The sequence below is a fragment of the Danio rerio genome, chromosome 10, assembly GCF_052040795.2.
Source record: "Danio rerio strain M-AB ecotype USA chromosome 10, GRCz13ab, whole genome shotgun sequence".
In the NCBI taxonomy this organism is placed as follows: Eukaryota; Metazoa; Chordata; class Actinopteri; order Cypriniformes; family Danionidae; genus Danio; species Danio rerio.
Genome location: NC_141030.1, coordinates 587,285 through 606,510, shown reverse-complemented (window position 1 = coordinate 606,510; position 19,226 = coordinate 587,285). Strand labels below are relative to the sequence as shown.

At 41.9% G+C, this 19,226-nt stretch overlaps 1 protein-coding gene across 8 annotated transcripts in view; it reads right to left on the bottom strand.

The window, feature by feature from the left end:
* arvcfa (ARVCF delta catenin family member a) overlaps nucleotides 1-19,226 on the bottom strand; it is a 48,940-nt gene that overhangs the window by 1,633 nt on the left and 28,081 nt on the right. For 4 of the 8 annotated variants that reach the window (XM_087269918.1, XM_087269919.1, XM_087269915.1 and 1 more), the window contains 10 exons: nucleotides 18,572-18,737; nucleotides 15,338-15,355; nucleotides 14,715-14,786; nucleotides 8,350-8,477; nucleotides 4,548-4,698; nucleotides 4,287-4,479; nucleotides 2,857-2,968; nucleotides 1,415-1,502; nucleotides 1,259-1,335; nucleotides 175-271 (listed from right to left, as the gene is read on the bottom strand). In XM_087269918.1, coding sequence (XP_087126044.1) covers nucleotides 179-271; nucleotides 1,259-1,335; nucleotides 1,415-1,502; nucleotides 2,857-2,968; nucleotides 4,287-4,479; nucleotides 4,548-4,698; nucleotides 8,350-8,477; nucleotides 14,715-14,786; nucleotides 15,338-15,355; nucleotides 18,572-18,737 — 1,098 coding nt within the window. In that variant the 3' untranslated portion in view covers nucleotides 175-178. Of the gene's footprint in view, nucleotides 1-174; nucleotides 272-1,258; nucleotides 1,336-1,414; nucleotides 1,503-2,802; nucleotides 3,938-3,957; nucleotides 4,480-4,547; nucleotides 4,699-8,349; nucleotides 8,478-14,714; nucleotides 14,787-15,337; nucleotides 15,356-18,571; nucleotides 18,738-19,226 lie in introns of all 8 variants that reach the window. The other 4 variants (XM_087269917.1, XM_087269913.1, XR_015500644.1 and 1 more) reach the window with 3 other exon arrangements.

The window sequence follows — 19,226 nt, the reverse complement described above, 5'->3', positions numbered from 1 at the left end:
TGCCTTAAAACATTTGCAAATAAAGCAGCGTTTTCATATAATGAGAAGCTAAAAAGAGAGACTTCCTGTTAAACTTGCACAAATATTGATCAGAGAACTGTAGCAGAAGCCACGGTGGTGTTTGTTCTCCTCTATGGCTGATGAAGGGTGAAATGGTGAATCTGCAGTGTTTACCAGTTCAGACCCAGGAGTCCAGCGGCTGAGGGGTCCGCTCCACTAAGCCCACCGCCGGCCTGCTGGTCCTGATGAAGTGCCTCTTATCATTCACACCCTGAAAGACAAACACAGTGTCTTAAATAACTTTATTTTGCTATAAGATCCCAGCAGTGTTTAAGTTCTGCAGTCATTTCTTAAAGGTGCCATATACCGCTCTGATTCATTCATTCATTTTCCTTCGGCTTAGTCTCTTATTTATCAAAAGTCGTCACATTAGAATGAATCGATGTTTTACACAGCGGATGCCCTTCCAGCTGCAACCCAGTACTGGGAAACACCCAGACACACTCATACACTACGGCCAGTTTAGTTGATCAGTTCCCCTATAGCACATGTGTTTAGACTGAAATCCGGAGCACCCGGAGGAAACCCACGCCAACATGGGAAGAACATGCAAACTCCACACAGAAACACCAACTGACCCAGCCGAGGGTCAAACCAGTGACCTTCTTGCTGTGAGGTCACAGTGCTAACCACTAAGCCACCGTGACACCTGCATTGATGCAGTAAGTTAAATTGTTCTCTGATGTCCTCATAGTGTGGACATGTGTCTTAAGTAAGTGCAAACATTCTCTGCAGATGTGTTTGTATGCCCATTTATTACCCAAGAACATACCCCTAGAATCAGAAGTTTGGGTTTGTGTTGGATAAGTTGGCGGTTCATTCCGCTGTGGCGACCCCGGATTAATAAAGGGACTAAGCCGACAAGAAAATGAATGAATAAATGTATACACATTAAACTAACAAAATATATAAATAATATATATAATATATATAAATATGTTTGTTTCAGGGTGGTGCTGAACGTTTTTAATCTGTATATCCTGCATTTTGCATTCTGACGAGCTGTAAACAGACGACTGGCTGAGAAGAACTGCTCCTTATAAAAGCCCAAGGCACACCGGATGCAAAGTGCTGTGTCTTTAAAGTCTCAGACACTATTGTCTATGAGTCTACTGTAGGCACACTGCTGGAGTTATGCAGTAATCTTTGGCTTTAGGCTGTACTCGCACTCGGCGATCAGAACCACGCCCGGACTGACCTGAAAAGTTTCTCGTTCGATCATGTGGCAGGGAGCGTCTCCTGCTCTCTCTGGCTGATCCACGCTGCAGTATCCGTCTGAAACACACACACACACACACTGCATCAGTGGCTGACACGCACACACATACACACACTACACACACACCTCTCTCACCTTGGTTCTTCTCCATCAGCGGCAGTGTGATGTCATCGTTCCCTTGTTTGGTGTTCTTCAGTTTTTTGGGCAGGCTGGAGACGGCTGGCTGAAACAGCAGACACACACACTCACTGAAACGGCAGATACACACTCACACTCATCATGTGAGGAGAAACTCAACTCTGCTGAATGGATACCCAACTCCACCAGCTAAGAGAAAACAGTAAGTAGTAAGTCTATTTCAACTTAGCAAGTTAAAATTTGTACTTATATCTTATAATTTAGAATTTTTATCTCATAATTTCGATTTAGCAAATCAATCTCAACTTAGTAAGTCATAATTTAGACCTTTTACATCATACTTTTGATTTAGTGAGGGAATTTCAACTTAGTAAGTAAAAATTTTGATTTTTATCTCATAATTTCAATTTCTTAAACCATAACTTCAATGTACAGTAGTATATCAGAAGTCTGACTATTCATATATTTAAATATTAATTATTATCATTACGACTTAGCATGTCGTGTTTTCAATTTAATAAGTCATAATTTTGACTTTTATCTCATAATTTCAAACAAGTCAATTGCAGTTTAGTAAGTTCTAATTTTATATTTGTATGTCATAATTTTGATTTAGTAAGTCAATTTTGAATTAGTAAGTCATAATTTTAACTTTTTATCTGTTTCGATGGTCACAGTTTAAATTTAGTTAATAAATTTTAAGTTGGTAAGTTGTAATTTACACTTTTTTATCTCATAATTTCGACAGTCATAATTTGAATTTAGCAAAGTCAATTTAAAATTAATAAATCATAATTTTGAATTTTTACGTCATAATTTTGATTAAGTCAATTTCAACTTGGTAAGTAATTTTTTTTTTACTTTTATCTCATAATTTAGAATTTAGAAAGCCAAAATCTTTACGTTGTATGTCATAACTGACTTTTTAAGCCATAAGTTTGATTTAGTGCATCATAAATTTGACTATTTATGTCATAAATTTGACTTAGTATCTCATGATTTCAATTTAGAAAGACAAAATTTATACTTTTTATGTAATAATTTTAATTTTAATTAGAAATTTTTACTTTTATCTCATAATTTAGACTATCTCGTAAAAGTCAAACACGATTTAGTTAGTTATATTTTAATATTTTTATGTCATAATTTCGATTTAGAAAATCAATTTCAAATTAGTAAGTCACAATTTCCAATTTTTCCTTTAGAATTTTGATTTAATAAGTTAATTTCGAGTAAATTTGGACTTTTATCTCATTTAGACTTTTTAGTTATAATTTGTATTTTTTTTTTGTCAATTTCAATTTAGTAAGTACATTTTTAATTAGTAAATTTTGAACAGTCATACTTTAAATTTCGCATTAAAAATTCACATTTTTTTCTCTTACCTGGCAGAAGCAGGTCTCCTCTAGTTGTGTGGTATGGGGCTGATGTGGTGTTACCTTGAAGTGTGTTTTGTTCCAGCCGGCCTTCAGCAGTGTGTGTCGCAGGTCTTTATAGGCCCACACCGCCTGCAGGATGTGTGACGCCGCTTTGGTCTCGCGCACTGATTGGCTGATTCACACAACAGCATATAAACATCACTCATCATTCATCACAGCACACACACACATCCTGATGAGCAGTAACACACACACCGATCAAACTACAGCTACAGCTGGACAAACACAGGTGCTGGGCAGTTACTATGCTGTTCATGTTGCTAGCATGTTCTGAAAGTGTTTCACCATATTGCTGAGGCATTAGTAGGATGTTGTGTGGTTGCTAAGGTGTTCACAGTGGATTTGATTATGTCGCTATGGCATTGCTGTGTTCTGGGTAGTTGCTTCAGTGATGTGAGTGAATTCTACTATGCAATTAAAGTGTTGCTAGGGGTTTCAGGGTAGTTGCTATGGTGATCGGAGTAGAGTTTACCATGTTGCTATAGCGTTGCTAGGGTTTTCAGGGTGGTTGCTATGCAGTTTCTATGGTAATCAGATTGGATTTTAGAATGTTGTTATGGCATTGCTGTGATATTCAGGGTGGTTGTTATGTGGTTGCTAAGATGTTCTGAAAGGATTTTACTATGTTGATTTGTTGTTGATAGGCTGTTGTGTTTGGTTGCTACGTTGTTGTTAATGTATTCTGATTGAATTTTAGCATGTTGCTAAAGCAATGCTAAGGTGTCAGAATAGTTTCTATGCACTTTCTATGTTGTTCTGAGTGGATTTTACAATGTTGTTATGGCACTGGTCAGGTGTAGCGTTGTTGCTATGGTGTTGCTAAGGTGTTTTCAATGAATTTTACCATATTGCTGTGGCACTAGTCGGGTGTTGTGTTGTTGCTTTAGTGTTGCTAAGGTATTTTCAATGGAGTTTAACATGTTGCTATGGCATTGGTCGGGTGTTGTGTTGTTGCTATGGTGTTGCTAAGGTGTTTTCAATGGATTTTACCATATTGCTGTGGCACTAGTCAGGTGTTGTGTTGTTGCTATGGTGTTGCTAAGGTGTTTTCAATGTATTTTACCATATTAATGTGGCGTTGCTAGGCTGTTGTAATGTTGCTAAGGTGTTCTGAATAGATTTTACCATGTTGCTGTGGCACTGGTCGGGTGTTGTGTTGTTGCTATGGTGTTGCTAAGGTGTTTTCAATGTATTTTACCATATTGCTGTGGCACTAGTGGGGTGTTGTGTTGTTGCTATGGTGTTGCTATGGTGTTTTTAATGTATTTTACCATATTGGTTTGGCACTAGTCGGGTGTTGTGTTGTTGCTATGGTGTTGCCAAGGTGTTTTCAATGGATTTTACCATATTGATGTGGCGTTGCTAGGCTGTAGTATATAGTGTTATAGTGTTGTATGTTGTTGCTATGGTGTTTGTTGCCAGGTGGTCACCTTGTTCTGTTGATTGACACCAGTTTCTGAATGCCCTGTCCCTGGATGAGGAATCTGGCGTTCTCCAGGTTCTCGGAGATGATCTCCAGGATGGTGTTCAGGATGGCCACTACCGTGTCTCCCTCCAGGTTTTTGGCGGGGCGCTGCTGGCCGCAGGGCAGGTTGCTGACCAGATCCCTCATGGCGTAACTCCCTGCAGGACACAGATCCGCCTCAGCACAGGCTCTGCTGCAGAACACCACAGTAAAGTGCTGCTCTTACCGATCAGGTCTTTGTTCTTGTGGTCGATGGCCAGGTTTCTGAGCGCGATGGCCACAGCTCGCACTACTTTATCCGCATCCGAGTGCAGCAGCTCCACCAGCACCGGCAGACCCTTCTCCTTACGCACTGTCGCCCGGATATAGTTAGACCACTGAGGAAACAACAAGTGTAATCATGAGGCTTTAAAGAGCACCTATGATGCATAATCAACTCTTGTTTGGACAGAAGTGTGTGTAGTACAGTATAGTCATACAGGAGCGGCAGACACACAACAGGTCTCTTATTTTAATGTCCTGATGTTAAATAGGACCCAAATCTCAGTGATTTTGAGGCTGATCGCAGCGTGATGTAGGAGTGCGGTTTTCTCCGCCCACTGACATGTCTCTATAGTAATGGGTATAAACATCTCCATGAGACAGGATTTGCAAAGAAACTGGCATTAAAAGATCTGATCAGCTCTCAGGGATCAACCTCAAGAAGCAGTAAGTGCTACACTCTGTATTTAATAGCATCTTGAACTATACTTTTGAGCTGCGTAATTCGTAACCGCTGGAATCAGCACAGTTGAATAGTGAACACCACTACAAATGAGGACGCTTCAATCACACGACAGGAGTCTCGCTTTGAGGACATTAAAGCTGGTTTATTTCGTACAGTAACTGAGCAATAATGATCTCTCTGAGGAAGAATATTCACCTGGTTGGTGGGCATCCTGTCACATATGCATGTTAAATGCGAGCTTGTGTGTGTGTGTGTGTGTGTGTGTGTGTGTGCGCACAGTGAATGTTGTAATTTGTGTGTGCGCTCATTCATCTTACTGCAGTATTTGTGACTGGGTTCTGCTTCATCATGTCTGATCAACACTGTTTCCTGTGCTGAAGTCTCACCCTGATTATTCTTCTCAGAAGCAAAATATCCCGAGAGTGGGCGGAGAGAAAGAGCTCATTTGCATTTAAAGGCACAGGCGCAAAACAGCTACAATTCCCTCTGACCCCGAAATTGACCTCGTCAACAGCGTATAATACAAAATCTGATGGGTATGCTGTCCAGACACATTCTGGAGACACCAAAGACTTATTTTACATCTTGTAAAAAGGGCAAAACTGAACACCTTTAAGTGAGGTTTATTTATAGACTAATTTCAAGAGGATCACGTGCTTATGATTGACCACAGCCGGTCCTGCATTTGCTAATCATGATCCTCCAATCAGACGATTCCTATGAGCAGGGCCGGCGCGTCCATAGAGGCGACCTAGGCGGCCGCCTATGGCGGTAGAATAGAGAGGGCGGCATCCGAACACCTCCCGCACCACCCGCGACCGCAGTTATACCCGCGCCTAGGGCGGCAGAGAGGGCGGCATCCGAACACCTCGCGCACCACCTGCGTCCACACTCCACAGTTATATCTGCGCCTAGGGCGGCAGAATAGAGAGGGCGACATCCGAACACCTCCCGCACTACCCGCTTCCGCAGTTATACCCCCGCCTAGGGCGGCATCCGAACACCTCGCGCACCACCTGTGTCCGCAGTTATACCCGCGCCTAGGGCGGCAGAATAGAAACGGCGACATCCGAACATCTCCCGCAGCACTCGCGTCCGCAGTTATACCCACGCCTAGGGCGGCAGAATAGGGTTCTTCACTTTGAAAACCGGTCAATTTCGTTTTCACTTTCGGTTTGAGGGCGGCGTGATCGTCCTTTGCCTAGAGCGGCAGTTCAGCTTGCTCCGGCCCTGCCTAGGAGTCACTATAAATAACCCCAGCTTCATTCCACAACCATCTTAGTTTGGAAGAAACCCCCTTTCCTCCCCTTCTCCTCCCCCCTTTACCTAGATTGGGTGGCACGGCAGCCAATGGTTAACACTGTCGCCTCACAGCAAGAACACCATCAGCTCTGGTCCTCACCGGGCCAGTTGGTGTTTCTGTGTGGAGTTTGCATGTCCTTCCCGTGTCCGCGTGGGTTTCCCACCGTCCAAACACATTTATCATACAGTATGTAAACCGGCTAAGCCAAATGGGCACTACTGTCTAGCTCCCAGCATCAGTATTCTTCCTGCTTAAAGCTGTTCTGTTGATCCACATCAGCAGGGGAGTTTCTGAGATCTACCTGAGCTCAATCTCCCCTCTCACCCTGCCACCAGGAGGGAGCCCTGGGTTTGAGGATGCCTTGAGCTCAGAGCTCTCTCCCGGGACAGGATATTATAAATCCTCAGCGAAGGGTGAACTCTTGAAATGTAACGTGTGTGTGTTCTGAAGAGTTTCTCATGATGAGTTAAGCTTGCTCAGACACTCTCTAAGCCGTCTTATGTAAGGCCGCAGTTGACGTCTGCTGCACTGCAGTGTATTTAAACACTTCTGGAAGCTGCGCTGCTAATGCTCTCATTATTCACACGGGATCAGTGTCAAGCGGCGGATACGTCACGAAGTCTGAATATCTGCATCTGCTGGACTTTAATGATCACGCTTTTCACAATGCAGCTCTTTACATCGCACACCTGTGACAATAATGCAGCTCAAATGAAATGGAGAGTATGAGCATTGCTGAAGTATGAGTGTGTGTGGGCACGTGTGTGCGCTGTGCATGCATGAGTGTGTGTGTGTGCATATGCCTGCACATGCATGAGTGTGTGTGCGCTTGTGTGTGGGTTTGTGCTTGTGTGTGTGCTTGCGTGTGTTTAATAATGTGTAAATGTGAAATATTGTATGTGTGTGTGTGTGTTTGTGTTTGCATGTGCAAGAGAGTGAGTGTACTTGAGTGTGTGTGTGTGCACGCACGCATGCATGAGTGTGTGAGCGCGTGTATGTGTGTGTGTGTGTGTTTGTGTTTGCATGTGCAAGAGAGTGAGTGTACTTGAGTGTGTGTGTGCACGCACGCATGCATGAGTGTGTGAGCGTGTGTATTTGTGTGTGTGTGTATGTGTGTTTGCATGTGCAAGAGAGTGAGTGTACTTGAGTGTGTGTGTGCACGCAAATGAATGAGTGTGTGAGTGTGTGCACGTAAGTGTGCACGTGTGTGTGTGTGTGTGCGCGTGTGTGTGTGTGTGTGTGTGTGTGTGTGTGTGTGTGTGTAAGGAAAAAATTATGGAAAATGGTTGAAATGTGCAAACACTTCAAGTGGTGTGTGTGAGTGAGTTTGTGCATGTGTGTGTGGGTAAGTGTGAGAGTGAGTGTGCTTGCACGCATGCATGAGTGTTTGTGTGTTTGTTTGTGCGAGTGTGTTTGTGTGCAAGTTTGTGTGTGCATGTGAGTGTGTTTATGAATGTGTCGGTGTGCATGCATAAGTGTGTGTGTGTGTGTGTTAAAGAAAGTCTGTGTGTGAGTGTGCTTGCACACATGCAAAGTGTGTGTTTGCATGCAAGTTTGTGTGTGCATGTAACTGTGTGTGCATGTATGCGTGCGAGTGCATGCATGCATGTGTGTGTGTGTGTCTGTGTGTGTGTCTAAGGAAAAATGTACCCACAATATAACTGGTGTGTGAGTTTTTGCATATGTGTGTGTGTGTGAGAGAGAGAGTGCGAGTATGCTTGCCCGCATACATGAGTGTGTTTGTATGAGTGTGTTTGCGTGCGTGTTTGTGTGTGCATTTGAGTGTTTGCATATATGTGTGTGAGTGCATGAATGAGTGTGTGTGTGTGTTTTCTGAGCTAGTGTGTATGAGCGAGTTTTTGCATGTGTGTGTGAGTGAGTGTGCATGCATGTTTGTGCTTGTGTGTGTATGCATGAGTATGTGCATGTGTGTGTGTGTGTGTGCACATGCATAAGTCTGTGTTTATGTGTGTGCGCTTATGTGTGTGTGTAACTCACGGCCCAGTGTCCGGCTGACAGGTTCTGCAGAGCTCCAGCCGCCGCCTCCAGTGTGTTGTGGTTCTGACTCAGCTTGAGGAGCGACAGGTAGAGACGCACCACCTCTGGCTGGTACAGGAGCTCCAGTCCTGCACACACACACACACACACACACGAAGCACTGAAGACCCATTAGCATCAATCATTCAGCAGAACAGAGTCAAATCCTGTAAGAGTGTGTGTTTCTGCGGCTCTTTCTGTGCTGCTCACCACAGTGGAATGAACCATGCTGGAACAATTCCAGCATATGTTTTACACAGCGGATGCCCTTCCATCCGCAACCCAGTACTGGGAAACACCCATACACACTCATACACTATGGCCAATGTAGTTGATCAATTCCCCTATAGTGCATGTGTTTGTGGGGGAAACCGGAGCACCCGGATGAAACCCACGCCAACACGGGGAAAACATGCAAACTCCACACAGAAATGAGAACTGACCCAGCAAAGGCTTGAAGCAGTGACCTTCTTGCTGTGAGGGCACAGTGAACTCATCTCTCCACTAGCAAAATCACGCTACGTTACCGATTTTGATCCCACCCCAATAATTATTTTTAACCCGGAAGATGAAATTAGCTGACGAAAGCTTAAAATGATCCAGTTTTCCCCACAGTTAATGTTTACAGGTGTGGACGGTGTCTTAACTGATGCTCAACACACACAAATCTGTAAAAAAATCGCAAAAAAAGTCCTCCAGGGTGTCCTAAAATAAAATAAAATAAAATAAAATAAAATAAAATAAAATAAAATAAAATAAAATTAAATTAAAAATAAATAAATAAAACTAAATAAAATAAAACTAAATAAAATAAAATAAAACTAAATAAAATGTTATAAAACAAAATAAAACTAAATAAAATAAAATAAAACAAATTCAATTAAATACAAAAAATAAATAAATAAAAAATAAAACAAATGAAATTAAATTCAACAAAAAAATAAAACAAAACAAAATAAAATAAAACAAATTAAATGATATTCAACAAAAAAAATAAAACAAAACAAAATAAAACAAAACAAATAAAATGATATTCAACAAAACAAAATAAAATAAAACAAAATAAAAAACAAAATAAAATAAAATAAAATAAAATGAAATAAAAACAAAACAAAATTAAATTAAATAAAACTAAATAAAATAAAACTAAATAAAACAAAACAAAAAATAAAACAATATAAAAGCAAAACAAAATAATACAAAGTAAAATAAAACAAAACTAAATAAAATAAAACAAATTAAATGATATTCAACAAAAAAATAAAACAAAACAAAACAAAACAAATAAAATGATATTCAACAAAACAAAATAAAATAAAACAAAATAAAAAACAAAATAAAATAAAATAAAATGAAATAAAAACAAAACAAAATTAAATTAAATAAAACTAAATAAAATAAAACTAAATAAAACAAAACAAAAAATAAAACAATATAAAAGCAAAACAAAATAATACAAAGTAAAATAAAACAAAACTAAATAAAATAAAGTACTTGAACCTTTAAAATTCCTGTGAGATGCTTTGAAATATGCATTTTTATTTGATGTAATCTCAACTAAAACACAAAGACAGAGCGGGACATAATGTAGCTCCTCCCCTTTAAAAAAAAAAACAGCCAATAGCTGTTTGTTTTCTCACAGCTCTGCCAGTCTGCCAAATATGAAGCGTCTTGAAGGGGGCGGGGCATGTCAGACACTGGAGAGCTTTTGATTGGTTGTGATTTGATGAGGAAACTGAAGTATGAGGTGACGTGAATAAAACTGCTGATCCATTTGGGCAGAAGAACTACGAGCATTACATGTTTATATCAGTTTTATTTCTTCTAAATGGAAATTTTGTCAATGTTTGGATATCCTAAACATGAATAACACTGATACTAACATCTACACAACTTTACTTTGATGTCATGTGATCTTTAAGATTGAAGAATGAGTACTTAAACTGGAAAGCTGTTAGAAATGTGTGGCAAATGTTGCAGTGCAGTGCAGTGTGTGTGTGTGTGTGTGTGTGTGTGTGTGTGTGTGTGTGTGAGAGAATAATGATGAGAATCACTCCTGAAGCAAACGACTCACAATTCTTTTAATTGATTCTCTAGAGTCGTTCTAGCTGCAGAAGAGACACTGATCCAGAGTCAGTCCCATCAGGTGTTTCGGGGAGTCAGAACGTGTCTGTCATACTAACAAACACACATCAGATGATCTTCAGATCTTCCTCTTAAAATAAACATGTGCACTGAGTCAAACCCAGAGCAGAGATTCAGCTCACACTGCAGCGTTTGGCTCAGTCGAGTAATGCAGCTACATCTGGGCTGCCAATCCATCATCTTTTCCAGCATTACAACAAAAATGCTCAGATTTTTAATTGTTTTATAAAATACGTCACTCATTTTTATACATCACAAGACATTACATGCCATCACAATACAATATTTTTATGCTCTATTGTGTTGCAAGAATGATGATTTCTTGATGTATACTGTGTATTTTTCCATCATTTATCAATTTCTTTGTATTTATAAAAGCTCTAAATTGTAATTTTTCCAAATTAACGACTCTAAAATGATTAAAAATAAATTTTTGTTTTTTTTTAAATGCATCACATTGTGATATACACTCATCGGCCACTTTATTAGGTACACCTTACTAGTATCGGGTTGGTACTGGAAATATTCCTCAGAGATTTAGCTCCATATTGAAACTTATTAGTCGGCTGCACATCCACGATGCCAATCTCCCGTTCCACCACATCCCAAAGCTGCTCTATTGGATTGAGCTCTGGTGACTGTGGAGGCCATTTGAGTACAGTGAACTCATCGTCATGTTCAAGAAACCAGTCTGAGATGATTGAGCTTTATGGCATGCTGCGTTATCCTGCTGGAAGTAGCCATCAGAAGATGGAGACACTGTGCTCATAAAGGGATGGACATGGTCAGCAGCAATACTCAGGTAGGCTGTGGCGTTGATGCTCAATTGGTACTAATGGAGCCAAAGAAAATCTCCCCCACACCATTACACCACCACCACCAGCCTGAACCGCTGATACAAGGCAGGATGATCCATGCTTTCATGATGTTGAGGCCAAATTCTGCCCCGAGCATCTGAATGTGTCAGCAGAAATGGAGACTCATCAGAGCAGCAACGTTTCTCCAATCTTCTATTGTCCAGTTTTGGTGAGTCTGTGTGAATTGTAGCCTCAGTTTCCTGTTCTTAGCTGACAGGAGCGGCACCCGGTGTGCTCTTCTGCTGCTGTAGCCCATCCGCCTCAAGGTTGGACGTGTTGTGTGTTCAGAGATGCTCTTCTGCAGAGCTCGGTTGTAGCGAGTGCTTATTTGAGTTACTGTTGCCTTTCTATCAGCTGGAACCAGTCTGGCCATTCTCCTCTGACCTCATCAACAAGGCATTTGCACCCACAGAACTGCCGCTCACTGGAGATTTCCTCTTTGTCAGAGCATTCTCTGTAAACCCTAGAGATGGTTGTGCGTGAAAATCCCAGTAGATCAGCAGTTTCTGAAATACTCAGAGCAGCCCGTCTGGCAGCAACAACCATGCCACGTTCAAAGTCTCTTAAATCCCCTTTCTTCCCCATTCTGATGCTCGCTTTGACCTGCAGCAGATCCTCTTGACCATGTCTACACGCCGAAATGCAGTGAGTTGCTGCTATGTGATTGGCTGATTAGAAATGTGCGTTAGCAAGCAGTTAAACAGGTGAACCTAATAAAGTGGCCGGTGAGTATATAGTTACTATACAATAGTAAAATAATCGATATATTTATTAATGAAACATTATTTTCCCCCTATTGTTTTGTGTTGTCTCCTGATTTGGGGGTGCATTACACTGAACAATACTATTAATTCTGTTGCTGCATTTTATAAGTGCAAACAGTAAGAGCTCGTGAGATAAAATGTCATGTTTGCACACACACACACACACACACACACACACACTCGCAGTATGCCTTGCTGATATTGTCATCCTCAGACTTGGTGACCCAGATACATGACATTACAATCGTCTGGTCTTTAAGCACACAGTGATCCGCTCTGAATGTGACGTTCACACACTGCAGCATATGAACACACACACTGCAGCATATGACCACACACACACACACACACTCACACACACTGCAGAGTGAGCTTTAACGTTCATCATCTTTTCACAACACCTCATCCTGACGCTTCATCACCTTCAAATTAAAGAGCGAGACGTCCATTCGTCCACTCATAATAATAATAATAATACGAGGCGTCTCATACTGATGAGTGTAATGATAATAACAGACGTCTGATCATGATCACGAGTGTCATCTCCTCATTCTCTCCTGCTGCTCCTCAAACAGGTCTACACTGTAAAACATGCAGGACTCACACAATTCCTGCATGCGCTCCCAACACTAATCGTGTCCTGAGGTTTATATTTGGGACAACTTAATTGTTTTAGGTTTAATCCACTTACATTTGTTCAAACAATTCAATTAACTTCATCGATTAGTTTTGTGACGACATGAAGGAGCTAGCTGCCTTAAATATTGACTGAACACATGAGGGCAATGTTAACAGCGTGCAATGAGGCTATATTTAACAGCTAAAGAGACACTTCACCCCAAAAAATGTCATTTACTCTTTTTCTTTGGTTCAAAACCAAAAGAAGATATTTCGAAGAATGTTCAAAATCTGTAACCATCGGTATACATCATGCTTTTGGATTCCCTTGAAACATTTCCGTTGTGTCCCATGGTATTTGCATGTGTTGTGAGAAATTGCATCACGGGGCTGGATGGACTATCAGTCCTTTAGGGCGGGGCAATCAGTGTTTTAGGGTGGGGCTATCAGTGTTTTTGGGTGAGGATATCAAGTCTTTTAGGGCGGGGCTATTAGTGTTTTAGGACAGGGTGATCAGTCCTTTAGGGTGGAGCTATCAGTGTTTTTGGGTGGGGCAATCAGTGTTTTAGGGCAGGGCAATCAGCACTTTAGGGCGGGGCTATTAGTGTTTTTGGACAGGGTGATCAATCCTTTAGGGCAGGGCTATCAGTGTTTTAGGGTGAGGATATCAAGTCTTTTAGGGCGGGGCTATAAGTGTTTTTGGACAGGATGATCAGTCCTTGAGGGCGGGGCTATCAGTGTTTTTGGGTGGGGCAATCAGTGTTTTTAGGTGGGGCTATCAGTGTTTTTAGGTGGGGCTATCAGTCTTTTAGGGCGGGGCTATAAGTGTTTTTAGGACAGGGTGATCAGTCCTTTAGGGCAGGGCTATCAGTGTTTTAGGGTGAGGATATCAAGTCTTTTAGGGCGGGGCTATAAGTGTTTTTGGACAGGATGATCAGTCCTTGAGGGCGGGGCTATCAGTGTTTTTGGGTGGGGCAATCAGTGTTTTTAGGTGGGGCTATCAGTCTTTTAGGGCAAGGCTATAAGTGTTTTTAGGACAGGGTGATCAGTCCTTTAGGGCAGGATTATCAGTGTTTTAGGGTGGGGCTTTCAGTGATTAGGGTGGGGCCATCAGTGTTTTAGGGTAGGGTATCAGTGTTTTAGGGCGGGGCTATTAGTCCTTTAGAGCAGGGCTATCAGTGATTTAGGGTGGGGCTATCAGTGTTTTAAGGTGGAACTATCAGTATTTTAGGGCGGGGCTATCAGTTTTTAAGGTGAGGCTATCAGTGATTAGGGTGGGGCCATCAGTGTTTTAAGGTGGGGTATCAGTGTTTTAGGGCGGGGCTATTAGTTCTTTACAGCAGGGCTATCAGTCCTTTTGGGTGGGGCTATCAGTGATTTAAGGTGGTACTATCAGTGTTTTAGGGCAGGGCTATTAGTGTTTTAGGGTGGGGTTAGATGTTTCTCATGACATGAATCATTTTGGACATTAATAAATTCGAAATTGTCCCATATCTCTGGCAAGTTTTGACTGAAAGTTACTTTTATTCAACCAGCAAGTTTTTTTCAGGGTTAAAAGATAATAAGAGGATGTACATAAGGGATCATTGTGGGAAAAAATATATTTCTCATCTTTTATTTACATTTAAACAGAGAATTTTAGGTCAGAATTAGCCAGGGGTGTGAATAATTTCAGGCTTGACTTTACATTTGAACAACTGATCACTTTCTGGCCATCTGATATTAGGCATGAATATAAATATTGCAATCTTTATTTTACATATTAATTTCAGGTGCACTGTGAGTGTTTATTAATACCATTTATTAAGCCCCTACATGCAGTCTTACCAGGCGGATGGTTCCTATAATGAATTTGTGCCTCTATATGATTGTGCCAGCAGTATTTGTTGTGTTTTAGATTTGACATGGATGATGAATGATGCTGAAATGAACACAACGGCACCTCTCATCGGCAGACTCCTCTTGGGCAGATCAGCACCGCCGCTCTTCTTCTCTACAGCTCCGTGTCTTTTGCCTGAAGAATCACAGCAAACACATCAGCATCTTAACTTGTTAAACTACACGTTATTTTGTCCAGAGTGTGAATAATAGCAGGTATTCACCACAGGGTCAAAGCAGACCTGATAAAATATGTACATGTCCAGAGAGTGTGAATGGTCACGTGTCGTGTTTCAGGCTGTATGGTGTGGACGGAGAGCTTTTTATAAACCAGCGAGAAGCATTTTCAGTCTAAAGTGCTGTTTTAAAGTGAAAACCTACGACTACTGAGCTTATTCTGTGAAGCGGAAGAGCGCTTGTCTCTGCAATTGTTTTAGGACTTGCTATTCAGCTGCCCGTGGGAGAAATAACTAGGAATAACAAACAGCAGAACACAGTCCAACTGCTTGCTCTACAAACAAGTGTGTTCATGACATCAGCAACGTCTCAACCTGTCAAACTACTTGTGTTTTGTTTGTCCACAGGCTGATGTGTGTGTGGGAGTGGTGGTGGGCGTCAGGTGGGAGCGCTGAATAACTGAGAGTGTGTGAATGAACTGCGGTAAGAGTGTGAAGATTCTGCACTTACACTGATGGAACCATTCCTCTGCGGAGAGACCAGCGCCGCAGCCATGAAACACACAAAACACACAACCTTCATCAGACACACGAGTATCACAACACAACAGGAGAAAGACTGGCAACACATGACTGCACACTGCTTTCATTTAGATATTTTAAACATAGATCATCTGTTCAATCTGGAAACTGTTACAATATTATACACACACACACACACACACACACACACACACACACACACACACACACACACACACACACACACACACTCACACACACACACACACACACACACACACGCACACACACACGAAGATCAGTCACCAGGAAATCACAATATTTCTCTTATTTTGAAATGTATGTAGTAGTGCTTGCTTTAAACAGTGGACTATCAGGGGTCAGGGCTATCAGTCCTTTAGGGCGGGGCTATCAGTTGTTTAGGGCGGAGCTATCAGTCCTTTAGGGCAGGGCTATCAATCCTTTAGGGCACAGCGATCAATCATTTAGGGTGGGGCGATCAGTCCTTTAGGGCGGGGCTATCAGTTGTTTAGGGCAGAGCTATCAGTCCTTTAGGGCAGGGCTATCAATCCTTTAGGGCGGAGCTATCAGTCATTTAGGGTGGAGCTATCAGTCTTTTAGGGCAGGCCTATCAATCCTTTAGGGCGGAGCTTTCAGTCATTTAGGGTGGAGCTATCAGTCCTTTAGGGCTGGGTTATCAGTCCTTTAGGGCAGGGCTATCAGTCATTTAGGGCGGAGCTATCAATCCTTTAAGGCAAGGGTATCAATCCTTTAGGGCGGAGCTATCAGTCATTTAGGATGGGGCTATCAGTCTTTTAGGGCAGAGCTATGAGTCATTTAGGGCAGAGCTATGAGTCCTTTAGGGCAGGGCTATCAGTCATTTAGGGCGGAGCTGTCAATCCTTTAGGGCAGAGCTAGCAGTCATTTAGGGCGGAGCTATCAGTCCTTTAGGGCGGAGCTATGAGTCCTTTAGGGCAGGGCTATCAGTCATTTAGGGCGGAGCTGTCAGTCCTTTAGGGTGGGGCTATCAGTCATTTAGGGCGGAGCTATCAGTCATTTAGGGTGGGGCTATCAGTCATTTAGGGCAGGACTATCAGTCATTTAGGGCGGAGCTGTCAGTCCTTTAGGGCAGGGCTATCAGTCATTTAGGGCGGAGCTATCAGTCCTTTAGGGTGGGGCAATCAGTCCTTTAGGGCGGGACTATCAGTCTTTTAGGGCAGGCTATCAGTCATTTAGAGAGAGACTATCAGTTGTTTAGGGCGAGGTCAGTCCTTTAGGATGTATGATGTCCTTTAGTGATGTAACTGTGAGGAGTAAGTGTAGACATTAAAAGCCTACAGTGTCAGAGTATGTCAGTGCCATAAACTATTGCCGTCATTGACAATATGAACTCATGGGGCTTGGATGGTTCCCCGAAAGAAATGAGGTCAATAAAAATATGACTTTGTGAGCTCAAGAACCACATTAAGGTACTGCAGTTTCTGGCATGCAAATTCCGCAACCCCAGGTGTCCAACATCTTCAGCTTTACATCACAGGAATGATGTTTTACAATATATTTACACAGAAACAGTTCATCCACATTTCACTGTATTACTCTATTTTCGATCTAGTAAAGGCAGCATTAGTGAGCAGAAGTGATTACTTTCCAAAATATCACAAACCTCTACAACACTAAACTTTTGAGTGACCCATTTGCTTTAAAATGTAATGCACTCATGAGTGAAGCAGAATATTCAATAGGAACAAAAAATGTAGGGCAAGACTTGATTTGACGCATTAAGAATTGATGCGATGGGTAAAGTGGCATTTCATCTCAGAATAGAGCCGAACGTGAACTACTGAACTTCAGCAGCACAAAGCTGCCTAAATTATTAGACGCTAATCTGAGCTGTCTGTGATGATGAGGATATATTATTGGACCGCATGTTGCTTTCGTTACCAATTTCAACATTCATTGTGCTCATGCTCCTGTGGTGTCTGTCATTGCTAGGCAACCATTCAATTCAATTGAAGTTTATTTGTAAAGCGCTGGGTTAGGTTCTGACTCTGCTCAGACTAAAGTCTCATCACTGAACAGAAATAATGTCCAGTATAGAATATAAAGTCCTGCTGCAGTGGAGACAGAATGAATATTGTGTCTGACTCCATCATGAGCTTGGAGGACTGCATCCATACATCTCTGACATGACTCACATCACTGATTAATAAAGTCATCTGGAATGGCAAAGACAGCGTTCAGCAGGACTCCCAGAGTCTTTGTGTTCATCTTTAACGCCTCCTCCTTCATCAGCTCAATTATGTTGATGTCTGGTGACTGGGCTGGCCAATCCTGGGCCTTCTTTGCTTTCAGGAGCTTTGATGTGGAGGCTGAAGTATGAGCAGGAGCGCTATCCTGCTGGAGAATTGTCCCTCTGCTGTGGTTTGTAATGTAATGGGCAGCACAGATGTCTTGATACCTCAGGCTGTTGATGTTGCAGATCTCTCACACTGAATAAACCCCAAACCATGATTTCTCCATTACCAAACTTGACTGATTTCTGTGAGAATCTTGGTCATGCTGGTTCCAGTAGGTCTTCTGCAGTATTGGAAGAGATGATTCATCAGAGAAATTCACCTTCTGACACTTTTCTAAATGCTCAACTAGAAGTCAAGCTATCATCTGCTGCTCTTACACCCGGGATCCACAACAAGACTATAGACAAGAAGTGTATTTGTTTGTTTAGTGGATGTGTTTGGTCATCATCTCTTCACAGTTCTTGAATCTGATAGAGTGGCGCTGCACAATCAACCGTTCTCTCAGAGGATGACAGACTGACAAACCCTTGCTGCAGCTCTGATACAGGGTTTATGTTTGTGTTCGCTGCGTTTATCTGAGGTAATTAGTCTACCGTTATTACTGAAATCGGAATCCATGTGATTTGTCCCTGCTTACACGTACACGGGCCATATCTGATCTGTGCCACATGACCGAAAAAAATCGGAATTGAGGAAATCGGAAATTCACTTGAACCACGCAGTGTAAATGCAGCTGTGTTTGATCAGGGTGCAAAACTGTGCAGAGCTGCGGCCCTCCAGGAATTGAGTTTGAGACCTATGCTGTAGCAAAGCACCTACCATTTAAACTTGCGCCCCAACATTTGTGCCATGTGAACAGCTCATATGAAGACGAATGTCTGTTTTTCTTCTGAACAGTTTGGATGTTGTTTCAGTGAATGTCTAACCTTTGGTTGTCCGTCCGCCAAAACAGTCCGGCTTGTCCTTCTTGTGGTGTCCTGCTGGTTTGGCATTGTGACTGGCCGCCTGGATGTGGAATTTCTCAGCTCCGGGAACCTCTTTGTGCACATGGTAGGAGAGATTACGCAAGATACAGACACAGTTCTCCACCGACTGCAAAAAAAACACATGAGAAACACAGATACACAGACATGATTGCAGCTTTACATACTAGTTTGAATTGGTTTTAATTTTACAGGGCTCTATTTTGACGGTCCATGCGCAGAGCGCAAAACGCAGGGCGCAAACGCTTTCAGGGCGTGTCAGAACGCGTTTTTGCTAATTTAAGGACAGGAAAACCTGCTTTGCGCCGTGGCGCATGGTCTACAAGAGTTGAGTTTATTTTCTTAATGAGTTATAGGTGTGTTTTGAGAATTAACCAATCAGAGTCTCATCTCTCATTCCATTTAAGAGCCAGCTGCGTCACGCCAAGAGCGCATTCGCTATTTACAGGACGCAAAGTAAGTCTAAGTGGAAAAAATGAGCATTTCACAAGTAAACAGTTCACAGTTTTTAACAGAAAACTGTTAAACAGAGCATCTACTGCGTGAGAATGAGAGATAATGGATCACTTTCACTCTTGGATAGGGAAACCTTTACGCA